This window comes from Macrotis lagotis, chromosome 1 (assembly GCF_037893015.1).
Source record: "Macrotis lagotis isolate mMagLag1 chromosome 1, bilby.v1.9.chrom.fasta, whole genome shotgun sequence".
Taxonomy (NCBI): Eukaryota; Metazoa; Chordata; class Mammalia; order Peramelemorphia; family Peramelidae; genus Macrotis; species Macrotis lagotis.
The window spans coordinates 444,611,253-444,637,349 of NC_133658.1; the positions used below are offsets into that span (position 1 = coordinate 444,611,253).

Here is a 26,097-nt window from a genome sequence, read left to right on the forward strand (position 1 = left end):
CTTAGTCTTCCTAACAAGTAACAATAAACAAAGATGTCTTTTTTACTCATACCCTACTACTTTAAACAACAGTAAAATGAAAATAGCACTCAATCAATTGCCATTATGGGCAGGCAAGCTACCTGAGCCAAAACAACAAAAAACCACTACAAGGCGAACTACCAAAAATGGGTTTTGTTTTTGTTTTTCTTACATGAGGGGATAGTATGGTAAAGGGTAGAGAAATTAGAACATGTAAAAATTGGTTAATGTATTTTAAAGGAAGGTATACCTTTTATTACAATGCAGGGTGAAATTGCTGGTACTTTGTGTTGGTCCAGCTTTAAAGAAGCAGAAAGATGGCCTATTTAAATGCTTGTTTTCATCTCCTAGCCCCTAATCAAAAGATAAACTCTGCATGTTAAATTAATTTAGGTTTGGAAAGATTTGTTTTTAGACATTTAATGCAATTTTAAATGAATATTTTTATACTATGAAATTAGTTATATTCTAACAAATAACTTGGGATGGTTACTGTTTTTGATAAATAAAAACCCAAGGTTTGTATACCTCTCATTTTTTATAGGAAGCATTAATGAAGCATTAGAAACAAATAAATTTATATGACCAAACATTTTAAAACTCTTATTACTATTTCTTGTAGGAGTAATTTTGCTAATGTATGAGACTTGTTTTTCAAACAGGTCATATCAGTTTTTAAAATTTTAAACCAAATATTCCGGTAATTCAACATAACAAATATTAAGGGCTTACAGGGCACAGTGGTAGGGGATAGGCACTGAGAACATAAAAGGAAAACTTAAAAATATTCATTGCTCTTAAGAAACAATATGTAAATAAGTATGAGATAATTTTAGTAGCAAGATAGTGGTTATATTAGGGAGGATCAGAAAAGGTAAATGAGCTGAAACTGGAAAGCAATTAAAGAAATACTGTATCTTGGCGATGGGGCACACAAATGAGCGATGGAGTTAAGCTTTTGAAGTAATATGAAATCAATCTGAAGAGGTAGAATGGGGCTAGACTGAAGGGAGAATTGAACTGCTGAAGATTTTTGAACATGAATCATTGACATGATTAGATCTATGTTTTTGGTTGATTCTTCTGTCAGCTTCATTGAAAGATCTTTGGAAGATGGTTTGATAAAATGGAGCCTGGAAGCAGGGAAACCAATCAGCTAGCTATTGCAGTAATCTATTAAATTTAACTTTTTAAAATTATCAAGTAATTTTTTCTCCCTCTTGTTAATCTCACCCAATTGTTTTTTTTATTTTTATTAAAGATATTATTTGAGCCAATTGGTTTTTTTTTAAAGAAAAAACCCTCAAAATTGAACTCAGGAGAATTTATAAAATCATTAATGTGGAGTATATATAGAGGAAAGACTTAACAGCAAGAGCCTTGAAATGACACTTCTTTACACTGTGAAGGGTAGGCTTTTATTCAGTTTTGTTTTGTGAGAATAAGGCAATTGTAATTCATTAAACAGCTAATAAAAGGAGGTTTGCTTTGACAAAGCAAGAATATGCAATAAGGATCCAGTAGCACCTAGCTTCTATAATGAGGTCCTATTCGTCTCTATGGAAATGCACCTGGTCATCCAGACAGAGTGTGATGACTTGTGTGGTCTTCAAACATCTACTAAGTTAGAGAAACCTCATACCCATTTAGGTGGAACCTTTTATGTACAAATCAACATAGCCAGCAGCCACCAGGAAGCTCCATTAAAAATCCATCTTGCACTTTCTTCTACCCAGAGCTATCAAGGTGCCTTTTTCTAACTCATATCTGGGAGAAGGGAATCTGAAGGGAAAGATTGGCACTTTCATATGCCACTCCTGGGTGTCAGGGTCCTAAGTATCTTCTAGAAGACTTTCTTCATTTACATACTTCCAGGGATTTTATTGGACAATCATCTTGGCATAAGACAATACTTAGAGAAAAGGAAAAGAAAAAAAATTACACTCCTTCTTGTTACCAAGAATCAGCATAAAGAAAAAGAAGAGAGAGGAGGGTGGTTTATGTTTACTTTCACAAGATTATTGTAGTAATGTGAAAATAAATATATCATTAAAAAAGAAGAATGTGGAAGAAAACAAAAGCCAGAAAACTTTTTGCTTTTCTGCCCTCCTTCAGAAAGACCAAGTCTCAAATTTCAGTAAAATGGATTTTGTGAAATAGAGTTATATGAAATCTTTACAGTCACATTGAGTCTCTGAAGGTGGTGACAATATGCTGGAGCAGTACCAGGAATTAGGGACATAGCTCAGGATGATGACACTAATAGCACAGATTCTTCTGCTGATATAAGGTGGTAAATATGAGTAGGAACACCAGGGCCATAGCATAGCTGACATTTCGAGGACATTCAACAGTTCTTCATCTTATCAGAGTCATCTGTAATAAAGAAACTAAACCTCTTTCATGTCATCCATCCTGACTCATCAACCAAAACTTCTCCCTTCCTGAGAGCCACATCAGGGGAATGATAGGAAATCTTCACTCTCTTGAAAGCGTCTGTCAAGGGACTACTTTTCCCTTTCAGGGGTTACATAAGTAATCTCCTTTACTCCTATCTAGCAGCTCAGAATTACCACCAAATTATCTACAGAATCCCTTTATTCCAAGTAAATATACATTCAACATAGTTAAAAAATGAGTTTCATTTCTCCCCATATTTTTGAAAGTAGAATGCCTTCTAATACCACCTCTTGGTCCCCTCAAGCATTCTGAGATGGAATTGTCTGAACTATCCCAGAGGAAAGGCAGCCTGCCAATTGGACTTGAGCTATTTGTCCAAGGAATATGGAGCTCTTAAAAGAGGTAAAGACCTTGAAACCAAAGTGATTTTGTCTTGGGGGAGAAATGATAAAGGGCTAGAGAGGATCTGCTGTAATTATAACCCCAAATAGACTGGATCCCTGAAACAAAAGAGCCCTTTCTTTAAGATTTGCTACAGACTTGACTTCTCAAATGTTGAACACATGACTTGGGCAGTCAGAAATATAATAATTGTTGATTATTAGTAGCAGCAACTTTTTGTCCCAAGATGAGATGTAAGATTACCATTTTGAAAGGGGAGGACAGGGTGAGGACCATTTGGGTCCCTAATTGCACAGGAACTACCAAACATGGAATCACCTTCCGATTGGGTATATATTGGCAATGGGTGGGCCTATTCCTCAACTTCTGCTATATGGTTATAAGTACTATTTAGTGTAATATGCTAATGATTGGTTATGATATGCTCCACAAACAATTGTAGTGGGAAGTATTGACAAAATTCTTCCATTGGTCCTAAATTCAAAAGGGAGAATTTTTACTTGTCCAGTCTTTTATTTGTCAGGCCTTGAAACATGTGACCATCCCCATGGCTACAGTTCAGGACTGTTTTCTGTCTCATCCCTTTTAAGACTTTTTCATATGCCAGACATGCATCTTATAATTCTGCTAACTAGACTGAATTTCTGATGTATCCTGTCAATCTGCATTAGGGGGAATCTTTTCACTTTTTGTCACCAGCTTCACTGACTACAACTTGGTCTTTATTGCACAGTGTTTAATAGCTAATAATTCTGTCTTAGTTTGGTAAATGGTCTTTTCTACTGTTCTTGTCTTATTACATTGACATACTTCTGCTGCACCATGGTCAACTAAGAAAATACTACCCAGATAGTCTTTTTCCAGCATCCATTGAGCTAATCACTTCATTTGAACCTGCTCACTGTAACCATTGAGACAGGTATCATATACATACTAACCAACAGCCATGGGAATGGCCACATGTTTTGGGTTACATTGTTTTCCAGATTTAATCCTTACTTCAATTCAATGTTGTGTGCTTTGCAGCAAAGGCATGCTGAAGTTAGTTCTTATTGACTAGCTCCTGAGCTGATTATTAAATTTTCAATGTGAGCATTTACACCTTGGAAATTGACAAAGCTACAAATCAAGGTTTGATCAATTGTTTTGTTGATTGCCTAAGCTTAAAGGGATGGAGGAAATGTTAATAATATAGATTAAATTTAAAACTCTATTGTGTGTACTTTTTTTCCTCTCAGAAAATCTGAGATATTTACCAGCATACTCATTTGGCCATAACATCTCAACTCATCCCAATTACCAGTTAAATCAAATGTTAGGCCAGGGCCTTAAAGGTACTGTTACTTCTATTTTGATGTTGGGACTAAATGAGGTACTCTTAAATCTTTGAAATTAACAGAAGGAAGTTTACTTAGCCCTCACATAGTAAGGAGGACAGTTAGATGGTACAGTGGAAAAAGCATTGTCCTTAAGAGTCAGGAGAACCTGAATTCATATGTGGCCTCAGACACTTGACACCTACTAGTTGTTACCTTGGAAAACACTTAACCCTAATTGCCTCGCATTCAGGGCCATCTCCAGTTGTCCTGACTTATATCTGACCACTGGACTCAGTAGACTCCAGAGGAGAAAGTGAAGGTGGTGACTCAGCACAGCATCTCCCTCACTCAAATCCAATTAATGTGCTTATCATGGCATCACCTCCCTTATGTCATAGTTGTATTTGAGAATGAAAGGTGAACTACATAGCAAGGATATTGTTAGTCATACTTAGGCTAAAAAGGAAATAACAAAGTTTTGTAAATGAAATTCTGTTCTCTAGGATCTCACCAAAAACCCATGGTAGATGACATCCTTCTGAATGCCAACATAGAAATGAATAATAAATATTTATAAGATTTAAACAAAGAACCATAAGAAGTTTGATGGGCTAATCAATCAGGTTTCATATCTTTCATAGACGTGTTACAGATCTTGACTTATACCTTCTGTATCTTGTTTTACGAAGTCTGTTCCATTGTAAGGTAAGAATTAGTGTAGAAGAAAGACCATTTTATCCTATTCTGGGATCACAGATCAATTCCCACTAAACTTAGCATATTTAGATCATTGTCTTTCCACGGCTATAAAAACTCAAATTTACAAATATATATATATCTCAATAAGAGGAAATAGGTGAATGAGACAGAGATGCAGTGTCCACTGCTAAATCTCTATTGATAAGAACACAATTCCTGACTAGGACAAAGGTCAGCATCCAGGCCTACCTTCCAGACTTACAGGATCAACATCAACAAGGAATTTATAGACCAATTTTAAATCGGGAAATATAGATCAGAAATATTAATTAATTTAACAAACTAATTAATTAATTAAATAATATCAAATTAGACACTCTATGATAAGGATCTAATTAGCACTTCTTTAGAAGCAACTTGACCTGGAAATATGTCTTTTCAGTAGGGGAAAGTGTGATGATTTGTGTGGTTAGAGCACCCTTCCCCCAACCCAATCTGGCTGGGACATTTTATTTTCCAAGTGACTAGGAAGCCTTGTCAGTACAGCCAAAGGCCACCAGGAAGTTTTGTCCAGGGTGTTTGGGTTCTTGTGCAGGACAATTAATTACTGGCTTTTTTCTAACCCTTGCTAGGGAAGAGGATTAGGGGAAAACTTTGGTCCTGGTGCTATCAAATAGGTTTGAATAAATCAAAAGTGACTAGTGTTTTGGAAGTCAAAGGAGAGAGTATTCTAGGAGAAAAGGGGTAGTAGTTAGCAACTTTAAAAAACACACACAAAAAACTGCTGAGTCAAGGGGCAGAGATTAGAAATTAAAAGAGATTTCAGGTTCAGCTAAGTGTGAAGATTGGATTGTTAGGGTTTGAAAAGTATGAAGAACAAAGGCAATACACATGTATTTTATCTAGTAGTTTTGGAGAAGGGGAACTCTGGACACAGAAATGTTATAGTTTTTTTTGTACTGGAAACAAATCTTGTGAGATTTTTTTTCTGTACTGTGGGGGTATTCTCCATTCTGTGTTAAGTTGAATTCTATTTCCTAAATTACTTTGATTTATTTATTTTTACATTATTGTGAAAGTAAACATAAGCCTTCCTTCCCCTAAAAAGGTAGAGAAACCTCAAGAGAAATGAAGTGAGGAAAAAAAGTGTACTTCAGTCTATGTTCAGATATCATTCAGATATCATCAGCTCTGTCTCTGGGATGGGTTGCATTCTTTATCCATCATAGAAAGCCAATTCAATATCTTTTTTTACAGTTTCTATTGTTTACTGTGTTACCCTCCATTATATTCTTCCCTACATTTCATTTATTCTACTCTCTCTCTCTCTCTCTCTCTCTCTCTCTCTCTCTCTCCTTTCACCCTGTCCCTTCTCAGAAGTATGTTGTATCTGATTACCCTCCCACTATCTTCTCCTTCTTCTATCACCTATTCTCCCCCCCCCCCCCTTTTCCACTGTCCCCTTTATCCCATCCCTTTCCTCTCATTTTTCTTCTTAGGGTAAGATAGATTTCTATAACCTATTGAGTGTGTCTGTTATTCCTCTCTGAGCCATTTCTGATGAGAATGAAGGCTCACTCAGTCCTCCTTCTATTTAATTGCAAAAGCATTTTCTTGCCTCTTTTTTTTTTTGGTGAAATAGTCACTCTACCTCTCCTTTCTCTTTCTCCCAGTACTTTCCTTTATCACCGATTGGTTCTATCTTTATACTATATTATACCACTATATTCAGCTCGCTTCTGTGCCCTATCTAACTGCTCTTGTAAATGAGAAGACTCATATGAGTCATCATCATCATTTTCTCAGGCAAGAATACACATAGTTCAGCATGATTAAATCCCTCATAATTAGTCCGTCCTGTCCACCCTCTCTATGTTTCACCCGAGTCTTATACTTGAACATTAGATTTTCTGCTCAGCTCTGGTCATTTCAACAGGAAAGTTTGAAAGTCCTGTTACAGGGGCGGCCAGGTGGCCAGGGGCGGCCAGGTGGCATAGTGGATAAAGCACCGGCCCTGGAGTCAGGAGTACCTGCGTTCAAATCCGGTCTCAGACACCTAGCTGTGTAGCCTTGGGCAAGCCACTTAACCCCGTTTGCCTTGCAAAAAAAAAAAATTAAAAAAAAAGTCCCGTTACATTAAATGTCCATCATTTCCCCTGAAAGATGATGTTCAGTTTTGTTGGGTAGTTGATTCTCAGTTGCAATCCAAGCTCTTTTGCCTTCCAGATTATCATATTTCAAGCCCTACAAACTTTAATAAAGAAGCTGCTAAATCCTGTGTAATACTGACTGTAGCTCCACAATATTTGAATTGTTTCTTTCTGACTGCTTGTAGTATTTTCTCTTTGACTTGGGAGTTTTGGAATTTGGCTATAATATTCCAGGGAGTTCCTAAGTTAGCTGAATTTTAACAGTAAACTTGACATTTGGGTGCCTTTCATCAGGTATTAGCCACTCCTTAAGGACTGCCCCTGTAAGAATGCTCAGTGGAAAACCACAAATCTACTAAGTGTTAAACCACTCCACAAGCACTGACTTTGTTCTTCCTGTCACAGAAAATATCTAAGGTGTCATTTCCTCATTGGGTTCTTTGCTGTGTGATTTTCAGCTTGCCCCCCTTCCCTTTCCTCATGCTTTCTCTAAGTTCCATGCTACTGGACACAATTTATTTTATTAAATATTTCCCAGTTACATTTTAATCTGATTCATGTTGCATTTGGGTATTTTGTGGGCTGTATTGGTAACATTTTATTTGTTTTCCCATTATATACAATAGTAATATGTAACTATCATTTTTTGTAAGGTTTTGAATTTTACAATTTCACTCCCCTCCCCCGCCAAGGGTGTCTGATAGTTTTTACATTGTTTCCATGCTATACATTGATATAAATTGAATGTGTTATAAGAGTAAGCATAACCCATCCCTTTCTTCTTATTTTTCTCTAGGGTAAGATAGATTCTCTCACCCTATTAAGTGTGTATGTTATTTCCTTTCTGAGCCATTTCTGATTAGAATGAAGGATCACTCATACCCCCCTTGCCTTCCCCCTTTCTACTCCATTGAAAAAGCTTTTTCTTGCCTCTTACGTGAAATTTCTTAGCTTCTTCATCTCCTTTTCTTCCTCCCAGTACTTTCTCTTTGAGGTTTTTGGATATGGAAGCTTCTATTTTGTCATCATCTGAATATGTGTTTTGATCTTCTATGTGATTAAAGTAATTCTCTATGGGCAGATTCTTCTTTTTCTGTTGTTTACTCATTTCCTCAGCCCAAGACAGCACTTCCAAGACTTTCCTTTTTTTGGGGGGGGTACCCCACTGAGACCTTTATTCCTCCAAGGTCTTATGCTCTCTTGCCTGTGCTTTGATATGTAGATGGGTCCTGTACTTCTCTCTGCCCTGGAGCTATAAGGAGGATCCTGCTATCTTAGTATGGAAGCCCAAACTCCAATTTAGATCTGAGTGTAGGCTAGCAGCAGAGTCCTATCCTGAGGGAGAGCAGAGAAATCTCTGCAGTCTTCCATGACCCCTTACCTCTGGGGGTAAGGGGGTTTCTCCTGATTCTCACTGCAGGTTCTATGCTGCTCCTCACTCTACACTCATTCCGTTGTAGCAGAGTTCTCTTCCTGTCCCTTCAATCTGTTGCGGCTGATCTCTGGACTGGGCTGGGCTGAACTGCGGCCTCAGTTTTTTTTTCCCCAACCCCCAGTCCTGGTGAAACACACCTTTCCTGCAGAACTTCTAAGTTATCTTGGACTGGGAAAATGTATCACTCAGTCTTTCTACCCCTCTAAATTTTGACTAGAGTCATTTGTTGGTTTTTGGAGTTTGCGGGGAAGGAGTTCCTGGGAAATTCTGCATTCACGCCACCATCTTGGTTCTGCTACCAACTGTTTCTTTAACTTGACCATCTCTTTAGAAACTCACTGTCTTTCTTAGCTTGTCATTGTCTCTTTTTGCTTAATTTTATTACTTTTTTAAAAACCTCAGTCTCTTTATCTTTACTATCCTTTTTGCTATTCTTCCCCCATTAAAGTACCTAAACTTGATTCCCACATGACTATTCTTCCTCATTAGGTTTCCTACCTTCACTTTAGCTTTTCTTTCCCTCAACTTCTGCTAATAGCCTACCTGTTAGAGTAATACTGAAACTTACTTTTTAGCTGCTTCTTCAAAGAACCTAATACGTGAACTTTTCTTTTTTTTAGGTTTTTGCAAGGCAAATGGGGTTAAGTGGCTTACCCAAGGCCACACAACTCGGTAATTATTAAGTGTTAGAGGCTGGAATTGAACTCAGGTACTCCTGACTCCAGGGCTGGTGCTCTATCCACAGAGCCACTTAGCTGCCCCATGAACTTTTTCTAATAACTTGTAAATCATTTGTGCAACTTGTGAATTAATGTCTAAGCCTTTCTTACTGAGTCAGAGGGTTCAGTGATTTTGTCACCCAAGTAACCACACTTGCTTCCTCCTCAGATTTCCCCACCCCAAATACTTCTGTAATTGTTTGATTCTAAATGGGAGGTGAGTCATCATAATTTGAAGGAATGGTAGGGTCAAGTGAAAGTGATTTCATCATTGGAGATACTCTGTCTAGTAATATATATCAAAACCTTTCTCAGTCTGAGTATGTAACTTCAGCAGTAATTTCATCAAAAAAAATTTACCAAATGGTGTTGAAACTTCTTTTAGTTGGCCAGGATAGTTCTTGAATGATTTTGATCCTTTGCAGAAAATCTTCTGGAAAGTCTCCTTCCTGCTCCAATTCATTTTGTACTAAGCTGCCACATTGATTTCCTAACAAAGTCCTGAGGCTATTGCTCCACACACCACTCCTTCCCCCCCCCCCCCCAAATAAACTCAGCTGACTCCTTATTACTCCCAGGATCAAAAATAAAATCCTCTTGACAAAGCCCTAATAGGGCTTAAATACCCCTACCCATTCTTCTTATCTTCTTTCAGTTTACTCCCCTTCCTATGATCATGCTCCATTGACCTTGCAATTTCTTAGGAATAACTGGCTGTTTTCCAAAATCCTTTCAGACCTGACTCAAACCATACCTGAAGGAGATTTTCCAAGTTCTTTATATAATTTTTCAGGAAAGCATTTCTTGTTAATATTGAGAGCCAGATCACATAAAAAATTTATGAAATTTTATATTTCAGTTTTTCCCTATTTCAGATAAATATTCTTGGTAGTAATTATTTTAGGTAGAACAGTTTTTTTTAAGACTGTATATGAGGTCTCTGCATTTAAGCTCATATAAGTTTTTTTAATCTGCTCTATAAATTTCTGTGATATGGAATATAATATCTGATCAACTTTTTGATGTCTCACTATAATTAGTAATGTTCATGCTTTTATTAACAGAAATGGATGATGAAGACTGTGAAAGAAGAAGAATGGAGTGCTTAGATGAAATGTCAAATCTTGAAAAACAGTTTACAGACCTCAAAGATCAGTAAGTAGTAGATCTCCAAGAAGATCATTTCTACTGATTCCATACACTAGTAAAAAGTACAATTGTAGGATCCTAGATTTAAAACTGAAAAGAGACCTTAAAATTATATTCAAATAAATTTTATTTTTGCCTATTATAAAATAGACTGTGCTCTGAAAAGAGACTGCTACTATTATCTTTCCACTGATTAGCTAAATTGAGGTTTTTCAATTAGGGTTTCTACCTTGTGGATCACCCAACATTAAAAAGCAAACAAATCCAGAAAGACAGATTTGAAACAAATTAATTCAATTCTGATCTGCTCTGTTCACCATTCCTTTTTTATTATTTTGAAATTTTATTTGATCTTTATTGATTCTTTTTAATATTAATTTTTTAATATACTCTCTCCCTTTTTCTATCTGGGAAGAAAAAAATGAATTCAGCAAAACCAATCAAAATACCAATTGAATCTATTACTATTCCATAACTATCTCCTTCCTTTATAATAAATATAGGGAAATGAAGTTTCTTAGCTGCTTTCTTCTGTGGCCAACATTAGCTGTTATAACTTAGATAGTGTTTTTCCTGTTTATATTGTTGCAAGTATTGTTTTCTTGATTTTGTTTCACACTGCCTCAGTTCATATAGCATTTTTTTCAAGTGTCTCTAAATTTTTCATGTTCATCATTTCTTCTGGGACAGTGCTATCCCATTACATTCATGTACCATAATTTGGTTAGCCATTCCCCCGTGGGCATCTAGTCTTATTTCCAGTTCTTTGCCACCACCAAAAGTTGCTACTATGAATATTTTGGTGCCTGTGGAATGTTCTGTCTTTGTTCTTACAGTTTTTTCCTAGCAGTGGGTCAAAAGATATGGACATTTTAGAGGTAACTAGGTGGCGCAGTGGATAGAGCACTGGCACTGGAGTCAGGAGTCCGAGTTCAAATATGGCCTCAGACACTTAATAATTACCTAGCTGTGTGGCCTTGGGCAAGCCACTTAACCCCATTGCCTTGTAAAAAAAAATATATGGACATTTTGTTCACTTTTTAAGCATAATTCCAAATTACTTTGTAGAATGGTTGTATCAATGCATAGTCTTAAAAATGGTGTATTAGCAATTTTCTCTTTATAATACCTACAGTTATCCATAAATTTTAAGTCTTGTATTGCAATCTTTCTTTTTTTTGAGAAACTTTTTTTTTAGGTTTTTGCAAGGCAAATGGGTTTAAAGTGGCTTGCCCAAGGCCACACAGCTAGGTAATTATTAAGTGTCTGAGGCCAGATTTGAACTCAGGTACTCCTGACTCCAGGGTCAGTGCTTTATCTACTGTGCCACCTAGCCACCCCGAGAAACTTTTTATTGATATTTTTGTTTATTGTTTCACTGTAGTTATCCCAAGTTTTAAGGGAGTCATCACATATGACTAATAGTATTTATTTTAAAGAGAGGGGAAAATTAGTGCAAGTAATTAGTGCATTGAAAAAGTCTGTAATGTTTAACACCTTTGGATTTCTCATTTCCATAAAGGGTAGGTTGAGAATGTTGTCTCTTCTTTCTTCATTTGAGTCCTTTTTGATCATTGTGATTTTAATTTTTTTTCACTTTTGATTTTTTGGTTTGTGACTGAGAGGTTTAAGGATTCAGACTGTTGATTTACTTTCCTATAGATACAAAACCCAGATACAAAAGCAACTATAAGGAATGGGAGGTGGAGAGAGGAAGTAATGGATCAAGATGGGAAGCTATCAAGGGAGCTTTGCTCAGTTAAATCAACTGGAAGTGCCTATTTTTGTTGAATATCCTTCTGTCATGAAAAGTAAATTTTTTTTCTTAACAACGTCATTATAAACTACCTAGATTCTGACTTGAGTAAGTGCTGTCCCTGAATAAAAAATGTAGTCTAGCAAGATTAGAACATAATGAGAGTTAACTGTTTCTCACAACTTATTTATATTGATCCCAAGAAAGAGAGCAAAAATCAAATTGCCAAAATGAAAACTGAAAAGATTTCAAAACAGTGGAAATGTAGGAAATTGTTTTGGACAAATATATTCCAACAAAACTGAGTGTAAAGAAAAGGAATATTTATATATTTACAAATATTACAAAATACCCTGGTTAACAGAAAAGGAGATAAGAGATTTTGAAAAAACTAAATCTTAGCAAAGAAAAATAAAAACAAAACTCTGAACCAAATGGGTTTACAAGTATATTCTATAAAGAAATTAGTCAGGTTTTACAAAGTTAGGGGAAGATGTCATTCTATGAAACTCCTTCTTTGAGAAAAATAACCCTTCCAAACATAGAACTCACTCAGAGAAATAAATGAAATCACAAATTCAGAAAGGATTGTGTATATATAAACAAAGATATTACAAATATAGGTTAACAGAAAATGAAATATTTTAAATAACCAGATCTTAGCAAAAGAAAAATAAAAACAAAACCCTGAGTCAAATGGATTTATGAGTACATTCTACAAAGAAATTAGTTAACCAGTTTTATATCAAAAAAATTTATATAAATCTTCAGCCTTTTATGTAAAGCCTTTAGTAAGACCTAGCAGAAAGATATTTTCAAAAAGACATTTGATTTAAAATAGCTACAGTATGAAATACTTGGAGACTATCTGCCAAGACATGCAGAAATTATACGAATATAATTATAAAACATTAGAGAATTAAAGATTATGCATTGCTGGCTGATTTGTCAATGTCTGTTGGACCTTTCCATACATTTGTAGCTGAAATTTTGTGTCCTTTTCCCCATTAGAGTGTAAATTCCATGAGAACGGGGACTGGTTTTCTTTTTTATTTGGTTCTCCAAAATTTCATGTATTGCTTTCCCATAGTAAATGCTTCTAAATTCATTCTTTACAAAAATAAAAGATAACAAATAATGAGATAGAAATTAATTGCTTGTATTTGTGTTATTTTGATAGAATAAAGTTACAAAACTACCAAGTTAATTTAGAGATATATTGCATACCATTTGAACTACCAAATGGTTACTTTATTGAATTAGATAAAATAGTAACAAAATCATCTAGAGGTTAAAAGGAAAAAGGTGAAGAATTTTTAAGGATATAATAAAAAGTGGAGTTAAGTGACTTGCCCAAGGTCACACAGCTAGGTAATTTTTAAATGTCTTAAGTCATTTGAACTCAGGTCCTCCTGACTCCAGGACCAGTGGTCTATCTACTGTGCCACCTAGCTGCCCCTGTCTTACCATTTTTAAGGAAATGTTCATGCTTGTTGATAAGCTACATCTACATCTTACATCTCCATTTATTCTAAGTTCATTCTTCCATCATCCTTTACCTATATCTATCCTTTCTAGATCTCTATGATCTGCTCAACCTTTCCTATGTGTCCTGTGTAACTCCTGTCAATAATTAATATATTTCTCTTCATTTTTGACCTCTTTATGGGCTGCTTCAGAGAAACTATCTCTCACCATTTGGTACTTCATCCCTAGCTACTTTCTAACTGTATCTGTACCTCTGCTCCTACCCTCTGACCATACTACCAGGTGGGGTAATAAAAATACTACTTGTTCCTCACCGCTACTTCCACATTCTTCCTTTGGTGTCATTACTCAGCAATTTCTTCCTTCAAAGTGTACTACATTTAAATAATATTGGAAAGTTTCATAAAGTTAGAGCTTACAAGGAAGGATCTTAGAAGTCCGTGAGTCATATTCTTATTTTACAGAGAAGGAAACTGGAATCCAAAAAGGTTATATCTGATTTACCCAGGTATACAGTAGCAAATGTCTGAGGCTAGATTTATATGTAGGTCTGTGAATACTGAAACCTAGAATTCTGTCTGCTTCATATTACTGCTTTGTAGCAATTATCTATCCACCCCAGAGTAATTCTCTATCATTTCTCAAGGAGTTTACTAACTGGATCACAGTCTTTTTTTAACTTCCTACTTCCAACCTTATTGAAGACCAGGTCTGAACCAGTTTGATTCAGTATCTCAGTATGAAATGAGACACTGATTTCTTTTTGTACTACTTTCCTGTACTTTAGTTGGTCATGCTATTGGTCTATAGTCAGAAATCTCAGGGAGGACTTCCAACCCATCACATCCTGTCTCTTTTTGTATCCTGGTAACTAGGAAGCTATTGTCAATGGCCTGAACTCTAGCCCTCTGAGTCAGTTAAGTTTTGAGGACAATTTCAATACTTTCGAAGAAAAAACTGATATAACCTGAAAGGGGTAGGGTTTTAAGATATTGCTCCCATCACATGCCCTTATAAAAGGGAATAAGCATTAATTAAATGCCTGCTATGCACCAGATACTTTGCTAAGCACTTTATAAATATTATATATTAATCTTCATGATAACCTATGAGGTAGGTGCTATTATTATCTCCATTTTACAGTTGATTAAACTGAGTCAGACAGAGGTAAAGTGATTTGCTCAGGATCACATAGGTAGTAAGCATCTGAAACTGTACTTGAATTCAAATATTTTTGTATTCAGGCTTAGCACTTTATCCACTTATGGTGTCTTAGTTTTTTTCAGTTGAAAGATAGGGCTAATAATAGCACCTATTTCACAGTCTTGTCATAAAAAACAAGTGAGATAATATTTATCAAACATTCAGCACAGTTCTTGGTACATGGTAGGATTTAATAAATACTTGTTTCTTTCCCTCCTCTCTTCCCTCTACCTACTGATACACCCTCAACATGAGTTTTATTGTGTCCACAGACACCCATCTCTCCTAATTTCTCTTTTTTTTCAGCTCCAATTACCAAGTTCAACATTGCACTTCAGCACCACACAGGAATGGTCCTTTGACTGCCACACAAATTCACAATTTTGTTTCCCTAAGAAGAAATAGAATTAATTTTTCAGTGTACAGCCTCTTCTATTTACATCTCAGAACTTTGTATTGTCATACAGCATTCTCTTTTCCTTTTCTCCAATCTGTGATCAAGAAACCCATCTCACTAATGCCATCTTCTCTCTATCATTTCTTCAACTCTTATGCCTTGCCTTTAGTCCCTGACTAATCCCAGTATCCTTTGCTGGTTCATGTGCCATATCATGCCCTCTATCTATCCTTATACGTTAAGACACTGTATTAGGACTCTCTTCTCCTCTTTCTGTACCAGGGATACTTAGCCTGTAGTCTATGGTTCAATTTCAGAGAAGTCTGTGACCTTGGATTGGGAAAAAACCTTTTATTTCCATATAATTAATTTTCTTTATAATCTTGTATGTTATTGCTTTTAAAATCATTATTATAATGATATAATATTATAATATTATATATATAATATATAATATACAATAATATTATAATTATTATAAATATATAATTATTATATAATGAGTTTAAGGTGATTTTCCTAAAGTACAGGCTGACAATCTCACTTTTTGGCTCAATAACCTTTAGTTGTTCTCTATTTGCAGTTCCTGTTATATAGAGAAAGCAAAGTGATCATTTAACATATTACTATTTGCTTAAAAAATACATCAGTAATTAAAACTTAAACATCCTTTTCATTATCTAAGGCTCCTGTTTATGCAATAGAAAAACTACCTGTATCAGAATCTGGAGATATTTGGATTTGAGTGAATAAGGATGCGTTTGGTAATTCAGATTGTACCAGCAAGTTTATCATGATTAATATAGGAAGCAAAGAAAGTGGTTTTTACATCAGCCTCCCAGTTTCATTTAATTTTGTTTGTGAGGTTAACCAGAATGAGCTTTGCTTTTAGGTTGAAAAAAATATGGAATCTCTTGTGAGAAAATATGTTGAAAACACAATACTTTTCTAGAAAAGAATTAAATATAGAAAAGTATTTTTGGCATGGCTGGGGGATATAAGCATGATTGCTTCTTTACCTCTCTATTTACAGCTTTAGTATTTCAGACAAACAAAACAAAACAAAAATCAATACATTGAAAAGCCCCAGCCTCAAAGATGAACGTTTTGAAGAACTGTTGAATGAAATTGAAGGAACTATGTTAAAAGATTTTTTTTAAATGACCAAAACCTTTATGAGAAAAAAACAAAGTAGAAAATTACCAAGAAATTGTCTATGATCTCAAAATTCTTTTTTTTAAGTTATGGAATATAATATTTCACTTAAGATTCATTTCTTGGAGTCATATTTGGATTTCTTTCAAGAAATCTAGGTGCTATCAGTACTGAGCATGACCAACAATATTTGCATTAAGAAATATCCATTAAATGGTCAAAGGATATGAATGGTATTCAGATGAAGAAATGAAAGCTATCTATAGTAATGAAAAAATTGCTCTAAATCACTGTTGATTAGAGAAATAAAAATTAAAACAACTCTGATGTACTACCTCATACCTATCAGATTGACCAATATTACATAAAGGGAAAATGATAGATATTGGAGGGGATGTGGGAAAATCTGGACACTGATTCATTGTTGGTGTAAGAGTGAATTGATCCAATCATTCTGGAGAGAATTGGGAACTATGCCCAAATGGCAGCCAGTAACTGTCTATACCCTTGATCCAGCAATACTGTCCCTAGGTTTGTATCCCACAGAGATCATAATAAAGGGAAAAGGACCTAAATGCACAAAAATTTTTTGAGGTGGCAAAAAATTGGAAATTGAGGCAATTCCCTTTAATTGGGGAAATGACTGAACAAGTCGTGCTATCTGAATATAATAGAAATGTTATTGTACTATAAGAAATGATGAACAGGCAGATTTCAGAAAAACTTGGAAGGAGTTAACATGAAATGATGCTGAGTGAGAACTCGCAGAACATTGTACACAGTATCAACATTGTATGATGATCAACTATGACAGACTTAACTCTTCTCATCAATACATGTAATTTTAAAAGACTCTTGATGGAAAATGCCATCTATATCCAGAGAAAGAACTGTGGAGTCTAAATGCAGATCACAGCATACTATTATTATTTTCACTTTTTTGTTGCTTATTTGTCCTTTTTGTTTTATTTCTTTCATAAAATGACTAATGTGGAAATATGTTCAACATGATTGCACATGTATAATCAGATTGCTTTCCATCTTGGGGAGGGAGGGAGGGAGGGAGAAAAATTTGGAACTCAAAATCTTATAAAAAATGAAGGATGAAAACTTAAATTTGGAGAAAATAAAATGTCATTTACAAAAAAATTAAATAACATCCACAATGGAAAACAATACCAGGGCAAGTAGAGTCTAAGCATATTGACTGATTATTTTTGGATATTGAAGAGGGATGTCCTACAGGCAAAATGCAACAACAAATCATCCATAGCTATATTTTAGCTAAGTTAAATGTTTAGTCATTTTTCAGACATTTCTGATTCTTTGTGATCCCTTTTAGGATTTTCTTGGCAATGATACAGAAGTGCTTTGCTATTTCTTCAGTTCACTTTACAGATGAGGAAACTCAGGCAAACAGGGGTAAGGTACTTGCCTAGGATCACACAGCTGGTTAAGTGTCTTAAGTTCAAATTTGAACTCAAGTCCTCTTGACTCCAGGCCAGCTAGCTGACTTAGGTGAATCAAGTGAACACAATTTTGTTTGGCAAAGTTAAAATTTAAATGTATGAAATTGTGATTCCAATGAAAATCATAAATGGTTGACAAAACCTGAAATTATATATAAAATCAGTGCAAAAATATGAAAAATAAATTCAGCTAATATTTTTTTTGTTTTGACAGTAGAATACTTTATATTGTCCATTGAATACAGAATATGATCCAAGTGAATGCAGGAGACACAGAGTATCATTTTTGAGTAGTGTTGTCCTAATTCTTTTTAGAATAGCCAAAAGTGTCTAATTTAGATAGAGTGGGAGAACAAAAATACTATATTTTTTGTCTGAACTGTGATTTCATTGGTGTATGGAATCACCAGTGAGGAAATTCCAATTTTTCTGTAATTTAAAGTCTACAGCTATGTACCTGAAGCAAAACTTGAACACAACTTTTTTGATCTTAAGGTTAGCTATTGTAGTCTATTGCATTAAACAGCCTCTCAGTGACTGTATCCAGCAGAATTTATTCAGGCATTGATTATCTATTTTGTGTGCCAAATCAGTTGACTGTAGCAATGACTAGCAAAAAGAGGATCTAATGCATATTTAAATTACTTTTTAAAGATGTCAAAAACTTAACACCTATAATTCTATACTGATTTCATATCACTTCACAATACTGTGTGACCTCTTTGCAGTTTCTCAAAATTGATATTTCATTTTCTGCTTCTTTCTTTGTGTACAAACTCTTTCTGTTTATAGGGCACATTTAAAGAATCTCTGTTATGCATTTTCAATAATGGTAAAAACCAGATTCCCTCAATTACATGTAAGCCTCTGAGATTTTACGTCATCTCAGTCTTAAACACTGTGAAATTTGCCTGATTTTGTGATACACATGTTTTTTCTAATAGGTAGAATGTTTGCAAAGAATTATTGACTAAATTGAGGCTAAACAGTCATCTGAATCATTGATTCATGCCTTTCCTTTCTAGTTCATAATTCACAGCCTCAAAAATGGAACTGAAAGGAAGCTTGAGAAAAACAATATTTTTGACACAGTTTTGTTTTGTGGTATAATTGATCATTCATGATGTCTGATCTTGACTAAATTGAAACCATATTGAGCTAATTTTAGTTGACTGTAGCAAAAAAGGACAATAATACATATTTAAGTTAATTTTTAAAAAATGTTTTATTTTTTTTAAAAAATGTTTTATTTATTTAAGGCAATGGGGTTAAGAGTAACTTGTCCAAGGTCACGTATCTAGGCAATTATTAAGTGTCTGAGGCTGGATTTGAACTCAGGTCCTCCTGACTCCTCCAGGGCTGGTGTTCTATGCACTGTACCACCCAGCTGCACACTACAAACAGTACTTCTAAGAGTAATTGGTCATTTCTGAATATAATATCTTTGATAACCAGAATAAAACTGAGTGCTTCATTCTTTTTTAATAAACAGTTTTTTTTAAATCGCTCTCAGTTTGAATAGACACCAGGGTATATGGAGTCATTATTAGGACATGATTCTTTCCTTCAAGGAGCTTCCTTCGAGGAGTAGTAATAGTTAGGCATGTGTGTAGGTAAATATAGTAGAAATAAAGATATTTTGAGTGCCAAGAAATCAGATCAATCATCTTTATTCGATGGGGATCAAAGAAAGTGGTGTTTTACTAAGTGGGGAAAAATGAAGAAATGTTCTAGATGTAGAAAATAATATGATGGGCCAGTAGAAGTTCGGAGGATATGTGAATAATTTTGTTGGCATGGAGAGAGCAGGAGATTGAGAAATAAAATAAGATTAGAAAAGTCAGATTGGAGAATTTTTAATGATTGGCTAAAGAATTTGGACTTTTAATTAAACACTTAATTGACAGTAAGATACCAGAATTTATTTCATATGGCAAAATTATATAGCAGTTAGCATAATGGAGTAGTTTGTGTGAGTGAATATGTTATTTGGTAGACTCATTTGTCTTTCAGTAGATGATTTTTCAACTTAATTCATAATTTGTTAATTTCCAACCTGGATAAGCCAGGGATGCCAAGCTAATGTTTTATTTTCTTGCTAATTTTTAAAATGGGCAAACACTAGATAGTCAGATAGACTTGTTCAGTAGAAAATACAAAATTTGTTTAAAAAGCATCAAAATAAATCCTAGTGTTTACATATTTGTGTTTTTTCTTAGTTTCTTTTAAAGCTTCCTTTTCTGTGTAACTTTTTCTCTTATAGTCTTAGTTCTTATGGACTTGGTAAACCTGTAAGACTTTACTTGCTTTACTAGTTTTCTCAGCAAAATTTTACTAAGCATATCATAGTTCTTTAAAAAAAGAGAGGGATATAAATTTTGTAGTGACTAATATATCCATGCAAGCAAGTAAAAAAAATTCAGTTTTACATTTAAGATAAAGTTAAAACAATGAATTTGGTTGGCTAAATGTGTATGAGACTAGACAAAGATGATGTAGGAACTATTTTTTGAACTAATATTAGCCTTTTTTTATCTATATGTTTAATAATTTTTCCTATGTTAAGGCTTTATAAAGAAAGATTAAGTCAAGTGGATGCAAAGCTACAAGAAGTAATAGCTGGGAAAGCACCAGAATATTTGGAACCACTGGCAACTTTGCAAGAAAATATGCAAATTCGAACAAAAGTAGCAGGTAGGGATATGAAAATTTCATTTCCATTTGATTTCCACTTAAAGGTTACCTATATGTATTTTATTGTTAATAATGTTAATAATGTTACCGAATGTATTTTATTGTTAATAATGTTACTGAATGATTGAGCACATTTTTTTACTTTGAGACCCCTTCAAGCATTATAGTTTTCCCAAACTTGTCTTGGTCTTCTTTTGACATTTCAACTCCCTATACCTTTGCAAAGACTTTTTTTCTCATGCTTCAAATACATTTGGACCTCACCTATTATGGTTAATGTCCTGGTTTCTTTGAAAACTCGGCTCAAAAGCCACCATCTACATGGAGTCCTTTGCTAATCTTCTCATCTAATAGTATCTTCCTTACCAATATAACACTTTTTTTTTGGTACATTTTTATTGAGGTTATCCTCAAAGTTTTAATTCTGTTTTAAAATTTTGAAGCTTTTTTATATACAGGTGGTTTTATCATTATTTTCCCATTGTTTGTCATAGTAGTTGTTACAGGGTAGATGCTTTAATACATTCTTTTTTTTTTCTTTTTTGCAAGGCAATGGGGTTAAGTAACTTGCCCAAGATCACACAGGTAATTATTAAGTGTCTGAGGCCAAATTTGAACTCAGGTTCTCCTGACTCCAGTGCCCTTGGCTCTATTCACTGTGCCACCCAGCTTCCCCCTTTAATACATTCTTATTGATTATCACATCATATATTTATAAACAAATTTTTAGATTATAGAATTTTTTTAAGGAAAGAATTGTTTGCTTTTCCAGAATTTTAGAATTTCAAAGTTGGAAAGGATTTCTAAGGCCATTTATTCTACCTGGAGAGTAGTTTCCTAAGGTTATCATTAGGTAGTGATTCACCCTTCACTTATAGATTCTGAGTGAAGGGGGAGACAGCACATCTTGTGGTTTCCCAGGTATAGCACTTTATACTTATCTTCATTAAATTTTATTGTTTTAGATTTGTTTCCTCATTCTAAACCTTTCACAACATTTTTGTATCTTGACTCTTTTATCCATTATAATATTCTATATTTTAGAGACTACACACTATTCTCTTTTTATGAAATTGGAAACAGAAGAATATTCAAAGTACATTGTTTTAAGTGGATTGTAGACATTTTAAAAAAGAAGTAATTGGAACACTGACTCTAAACTGTATGACTTCATCAAAAAGAGAGTAGTTCCATAAAATGTATAGCAAAACAAAAAGAGAATTATATGAATCTACATTTCACATTGCTTGTTTTTTAAAAAATTTATGATAGATTCTACATATTACTTTCAAAACTGATCTACTTGCTTTCCTGATTTCTGCTTATTTCACTTTGAGTCAGTCTGAAACATGAATTGACTCAAAGAAACCTGAAAGTTTCTCTAAAATTGTATTTTTCATCATTCCTTATAGTGTACCTATATTTGTTTTTGGTAACTATTTTTGTACTTGGTATTTTTTTAATGGAAAACTAAAATGATCTTTCAGCCTCTTCCAAGTTTAGATTGTAAATTTTTGAAAGTAAGAATATTTTAGGGAAATGAGCACAAATAAACTATTGTTAAAGTAACCATAGAACTTTTGTTTGATTGTAGGAATCTATAGAGAACTCTGCTTAGAATCTGTAAAGAACAAATATGAATGTGAAATCCAAGCTTCTCGCCAACACTGTGAGGTATTGGAAATTTGTTTAATGTTTATTTTCATCCAGCCTAATTTTAAAACTATAAAGTATTTTGACACATCACTTTTGTAATCAGTACATAATAAAACTGTAAGAAGTGGGATGAATGAAGTTAAAAAAGTAAGGACTATAGAAATGAGTTAAAAATAATAAAATTTGTGTGACATGATTATTTGTAAAATATTGCATTAAATCATTCACTATCACTGAAAATCTTAGTTTAATTTATGTGAAAATTGAATGATAGAAAGTTCATTTTTAGGGTCATTGAGTATATTGAACTTTCTCACTTACCTTTTCATTGACTCTATGCATATGTGTAGTAGTCATTATAATGATCTGATTAGATAAGATAATCTGTATTTCCTAGTCAGTTATTTTCTCCTGTTATATCCATTTATTTTCACTTACTTTAGTACTTGGATGGATCGATGCTCACTACTGGAGGGAGTCATCACATCGATGACAAGACTGGAGCCCATCAATGCTTTCGCTGTCCCATATAACTTTTGTCCACTATAAATCCTCCATAGGAAGAGCCACCAAGATTTCTGAGGGCCTGCCTCTAGATATCTGACACTGTGTGGGTACCATCAAAGTACAAGAGTTATTCAAAATTTATCAAGTCTTGTTCTTATAACATGAATAGACCACCCCATTTCAGTTGGACTAGTCTTTTACACTCGTTCTCTTAACACATTTTGTCTTTGGTAATAGTACTGTAGCTTTGTGAGGACAAGTCCAGCTAAGTATGGAGAGGTTTTGTATGTATCATCTGGATTCTGGCCACTTGACAAGAATTACTATGTTATCACAACCCATAAAGCAAAGAAAATCTCTTATTTCCTGGATTCCTTTCTATTTCTCTGAGTGACCTGCAATTTCAATCATTTGAAGATTTTGCTCTTCTGTGACAGGAATTATAGTATTATAGTATTATTGTAAAAGTTTTGATGTTAAGAAGATGGGTCTTTGTTTTTAGGAAGAAGCATAAATTCATTAAAAGTATGGAGGAGTTTCCCACAAATAAATCCAACCCAGTTGTCTGCTGTACCCAGTTCCTTTCCCTTCTGAAGTGTCCAAGGAATTTTGCTGTTGGTCAGTCTCTGTAATTTGTACATACAACTATGTATCAGAGCTTGAAGAGTAAAGGAATTGAATGAATGAATGAATAAAAAAAAAATTGTTAAACCTTTGTTGTGTGCCAGACACTGTGCTAAGTGAACACTGGCAATACAAATACAAAAAGAAAGACATTCTATCCACAGGAATGTACCACATAGAAGTGATGGTTAGAGGGATCTTTTAGATTAGGAAGTAATTGGGATTATAGATAGAGCCATACAACAATGTATTGATCCTTCCAGAAATGATAATTAGGACTTGATTAATATTCCCAAAGGTAGAGGTGGAAGAGGAGGAGGGGCACAGAGGAAGGTGGGTGGGATAAAAACCTTTGGTCACTAGAGAGCAGCATGAGTTATATCTGGGCTAGTTTATGTAGAACCCTCATAAAAGATTTATGGAGAACATTCCCAATATGAAAATATGGCATTCTTCAATCACTTGCTTTTCCTTTCTAGTTAGGCTGAATTCTTGAGAGTTTCTGAATCTCATTTAGGAGTCTCAGCTGTGTTGTAGGGCTTAAAGCTATTTGTAAAATGGTATCTGCAAACAGATCTCATCACATATAAGAAATCTCTCCTTGTGTGTTGGTCTTCCTCTGTGATAATAACAGCTACCTTTGGCAAACATGCATCATCTTATTTTTATACCTTCATTGAGATTTGTAATCAGAGGACTATTGAGAAAAGCTTTGTTTGTTTCATCTTTCAGAAAATCTTTTATGATTTTTTCATATACATTGAAGGTACTTGTGGGCATATCTAAAAGGTTGTTTTATGTTCTATTGAATATGCTTTCTTTTAGACAGAAAAAAATACATTATTGATTTTTAAATTTACGTTGTGATTCCTTTCCTTTTCAACTGCCTTTCTCTTTTCATTATGGTATTATACAAAAATTCAAATAGCCTTTAAAAATTATAATTTTTGTAGCATCATACAAATTCTAAATACAGTAAGAATGCAAAGATATTTATTGATTAAAAATTTTATAATTTTCATGTTTGTGACTTATGAAAGTAATAACCATAAATAGTCAAGTCAAATCAACCTTCTCTGTGCAAGTCACTGTGTTAAATGCTGTGCTAATTTAAATGTGATGAGTAGATTTATTTCTCTGTGAAGTGTTTCTTAAAATGTATTGTTGATAATATTGTTAGTCATAACTTTTCTTTATACTACATCACAAAGCCTTATATTACAGAAGTAAACACTACAGATTAATAGTAAAATTCATTATTACTAAAATACCTGTTTTAATATTTTATTACAATATATAGCATAGTGATTTATTAACTATTTTTGTTCAGTTAGGGAAAGTTCACTGTGTCATTTGTGTTCATAAAATAAACATTTTTGTTCATTCTTCCCTTTCAATAAAAAAATTGAATACAAATCCCAAATGCATAGTTTTACTTCTTTATAATTCATATGATACTAGAATAAATTTTATATATTTTAAATTTTATCCAAACAGGCATGAAAAATGAGATTAATCATTAAGTAATATTTGATTCTGAAGTCAGCAGGGAGAATAGCTAGAGAATAACATGATCAGATCTATGTTATAGAAAAATAACTCTGTCAACTGTGTGGGAGATGTATTGAAGAGAAATACTTGAGGCAAGGAGCCAATTTAGGGGACCATTTGAACTAGGTGGCTATGTAGAAATAGGGAAACATGTTGCAAGATATTATTTAAATAGAAGTGGAAAGATTTGCTGCTCATTGGCTATATTGGAGGATGGAGGGTGAAGAATTGAAGATAATATCAATTTTTGAACTTGGTGATTCTAACTCTTGTGGTGGCCTGATAATAGGAATAACTGATAATAGGAAAATTAAAAGAGTAGGTTTCAGGGTAAAGATAAAAAGATTTGCAGTATTCTTCATTCTATATCTCCATCTTGTACTATTAATTTATTCTCTCACCCAAAATGAAGTTAAAGGTGGGTCTTTTATTCACTTGATTTGCTCCTGCAGAGTTTGCCATGTGTATGCCAATTGTGTTGAGATGATCCAGTGAACCAGGGGGTGGGGCTGGGGACTTAAGAAAGGGAAATTTTTCTAGCAGCACCTGGAGGAGCTCCTGTGATAGTTAGGCTATAATGGACCTGCAGAGCATTGACCTGGCTAGGAAAGGGAGAGTTTGGGAATTTACATAGTAGAGGGAGTGGGCAAAGTGAGAAAGTGTTAGAGGATAAGAATAAGAGTAGTTATATTTGAGACCATCATTATTTCTATTTGTAATCTTTATACTTTTCAACGAGTTTGTAACTTTAAAGACTCATTCTTATATGAAATGTTATTTGTGAAAGCTTGCTGTTTCCTTTCTTTAGAGTTGCTTTATTGTCTAACTACAGATTTTACTTGTAAAAATTATATGGATAGAATAATTAATTTTGGTCAGAGAGTTTGTTCTGAGCACTTGGTTTTCTCCCATCTTTCATATGCCATGATAATGAGTCCCCCAATATCCTAAAAAATGTGTGATCCTAAACACTGAGCTATTCTATGGATACTCCCTCTAGTACAACTGTACTTAGTCATTTATTTCTACCACTTTTCCTTTATGCCGCACTTCTAGACATATTAGAGTATGAATTTCCTTATTAGAGAAAAAAAAAGTTTGTTATGAAATCTTTTCACTTTTTTGTTTTCCTGCTTCCAGTTCCAAATTGAATTTCATCTAGGATAATTAACCTTATTTTTCTTTGCACTGTTTCTTGTTGTAGATATTTCTCCAGAAGGTAAATAAATAAAAGAACAGATATTAAGACAGTTTCAATATTTCCAAAGAGTATTTAACCTATATGAGTGAATTGTCTTAACAA

The 26,097-nt window shown here is 34.1% G+C and overlaps 1 protein-coding gene across 5 annotated transcripts in view; it reads left to right on the top strand.

The window, feature by feature from the left end:
- The window catches only part of BRMS1L (BRMS1 like transcriptional repressor), a 160,956-nt gene that overhangs the window by 72,522 nt on the left and 62,337 nt on the right, over positions 1 to 26,097 (top strand). For all 5 annotated transcript variants that reach the window (XM_074213389.1, XM_074213387.1, XM_074213385.1 and 2 more), the window contains exons 2-4: positions 10,210 to 10,300; positions 20,329 to 20,456; positions 22,051 to 22,130. In XM_074213389.1, the coding sequence (XP_074069490.1) occupies positions 10,212 to 10,300; positions 20,329 to 20,456; positions 22,051 to 22,130 (297 nt within the window). In that variant the 5' untranslated portion in view covers positions 10,210 to 10,211. The remainder of the gene's footprint in view (positions 1 to 10,209; positions 10,301 to 20,328; positions 20,457 to 22,050; positions 22,131 to 26,097) is intronic.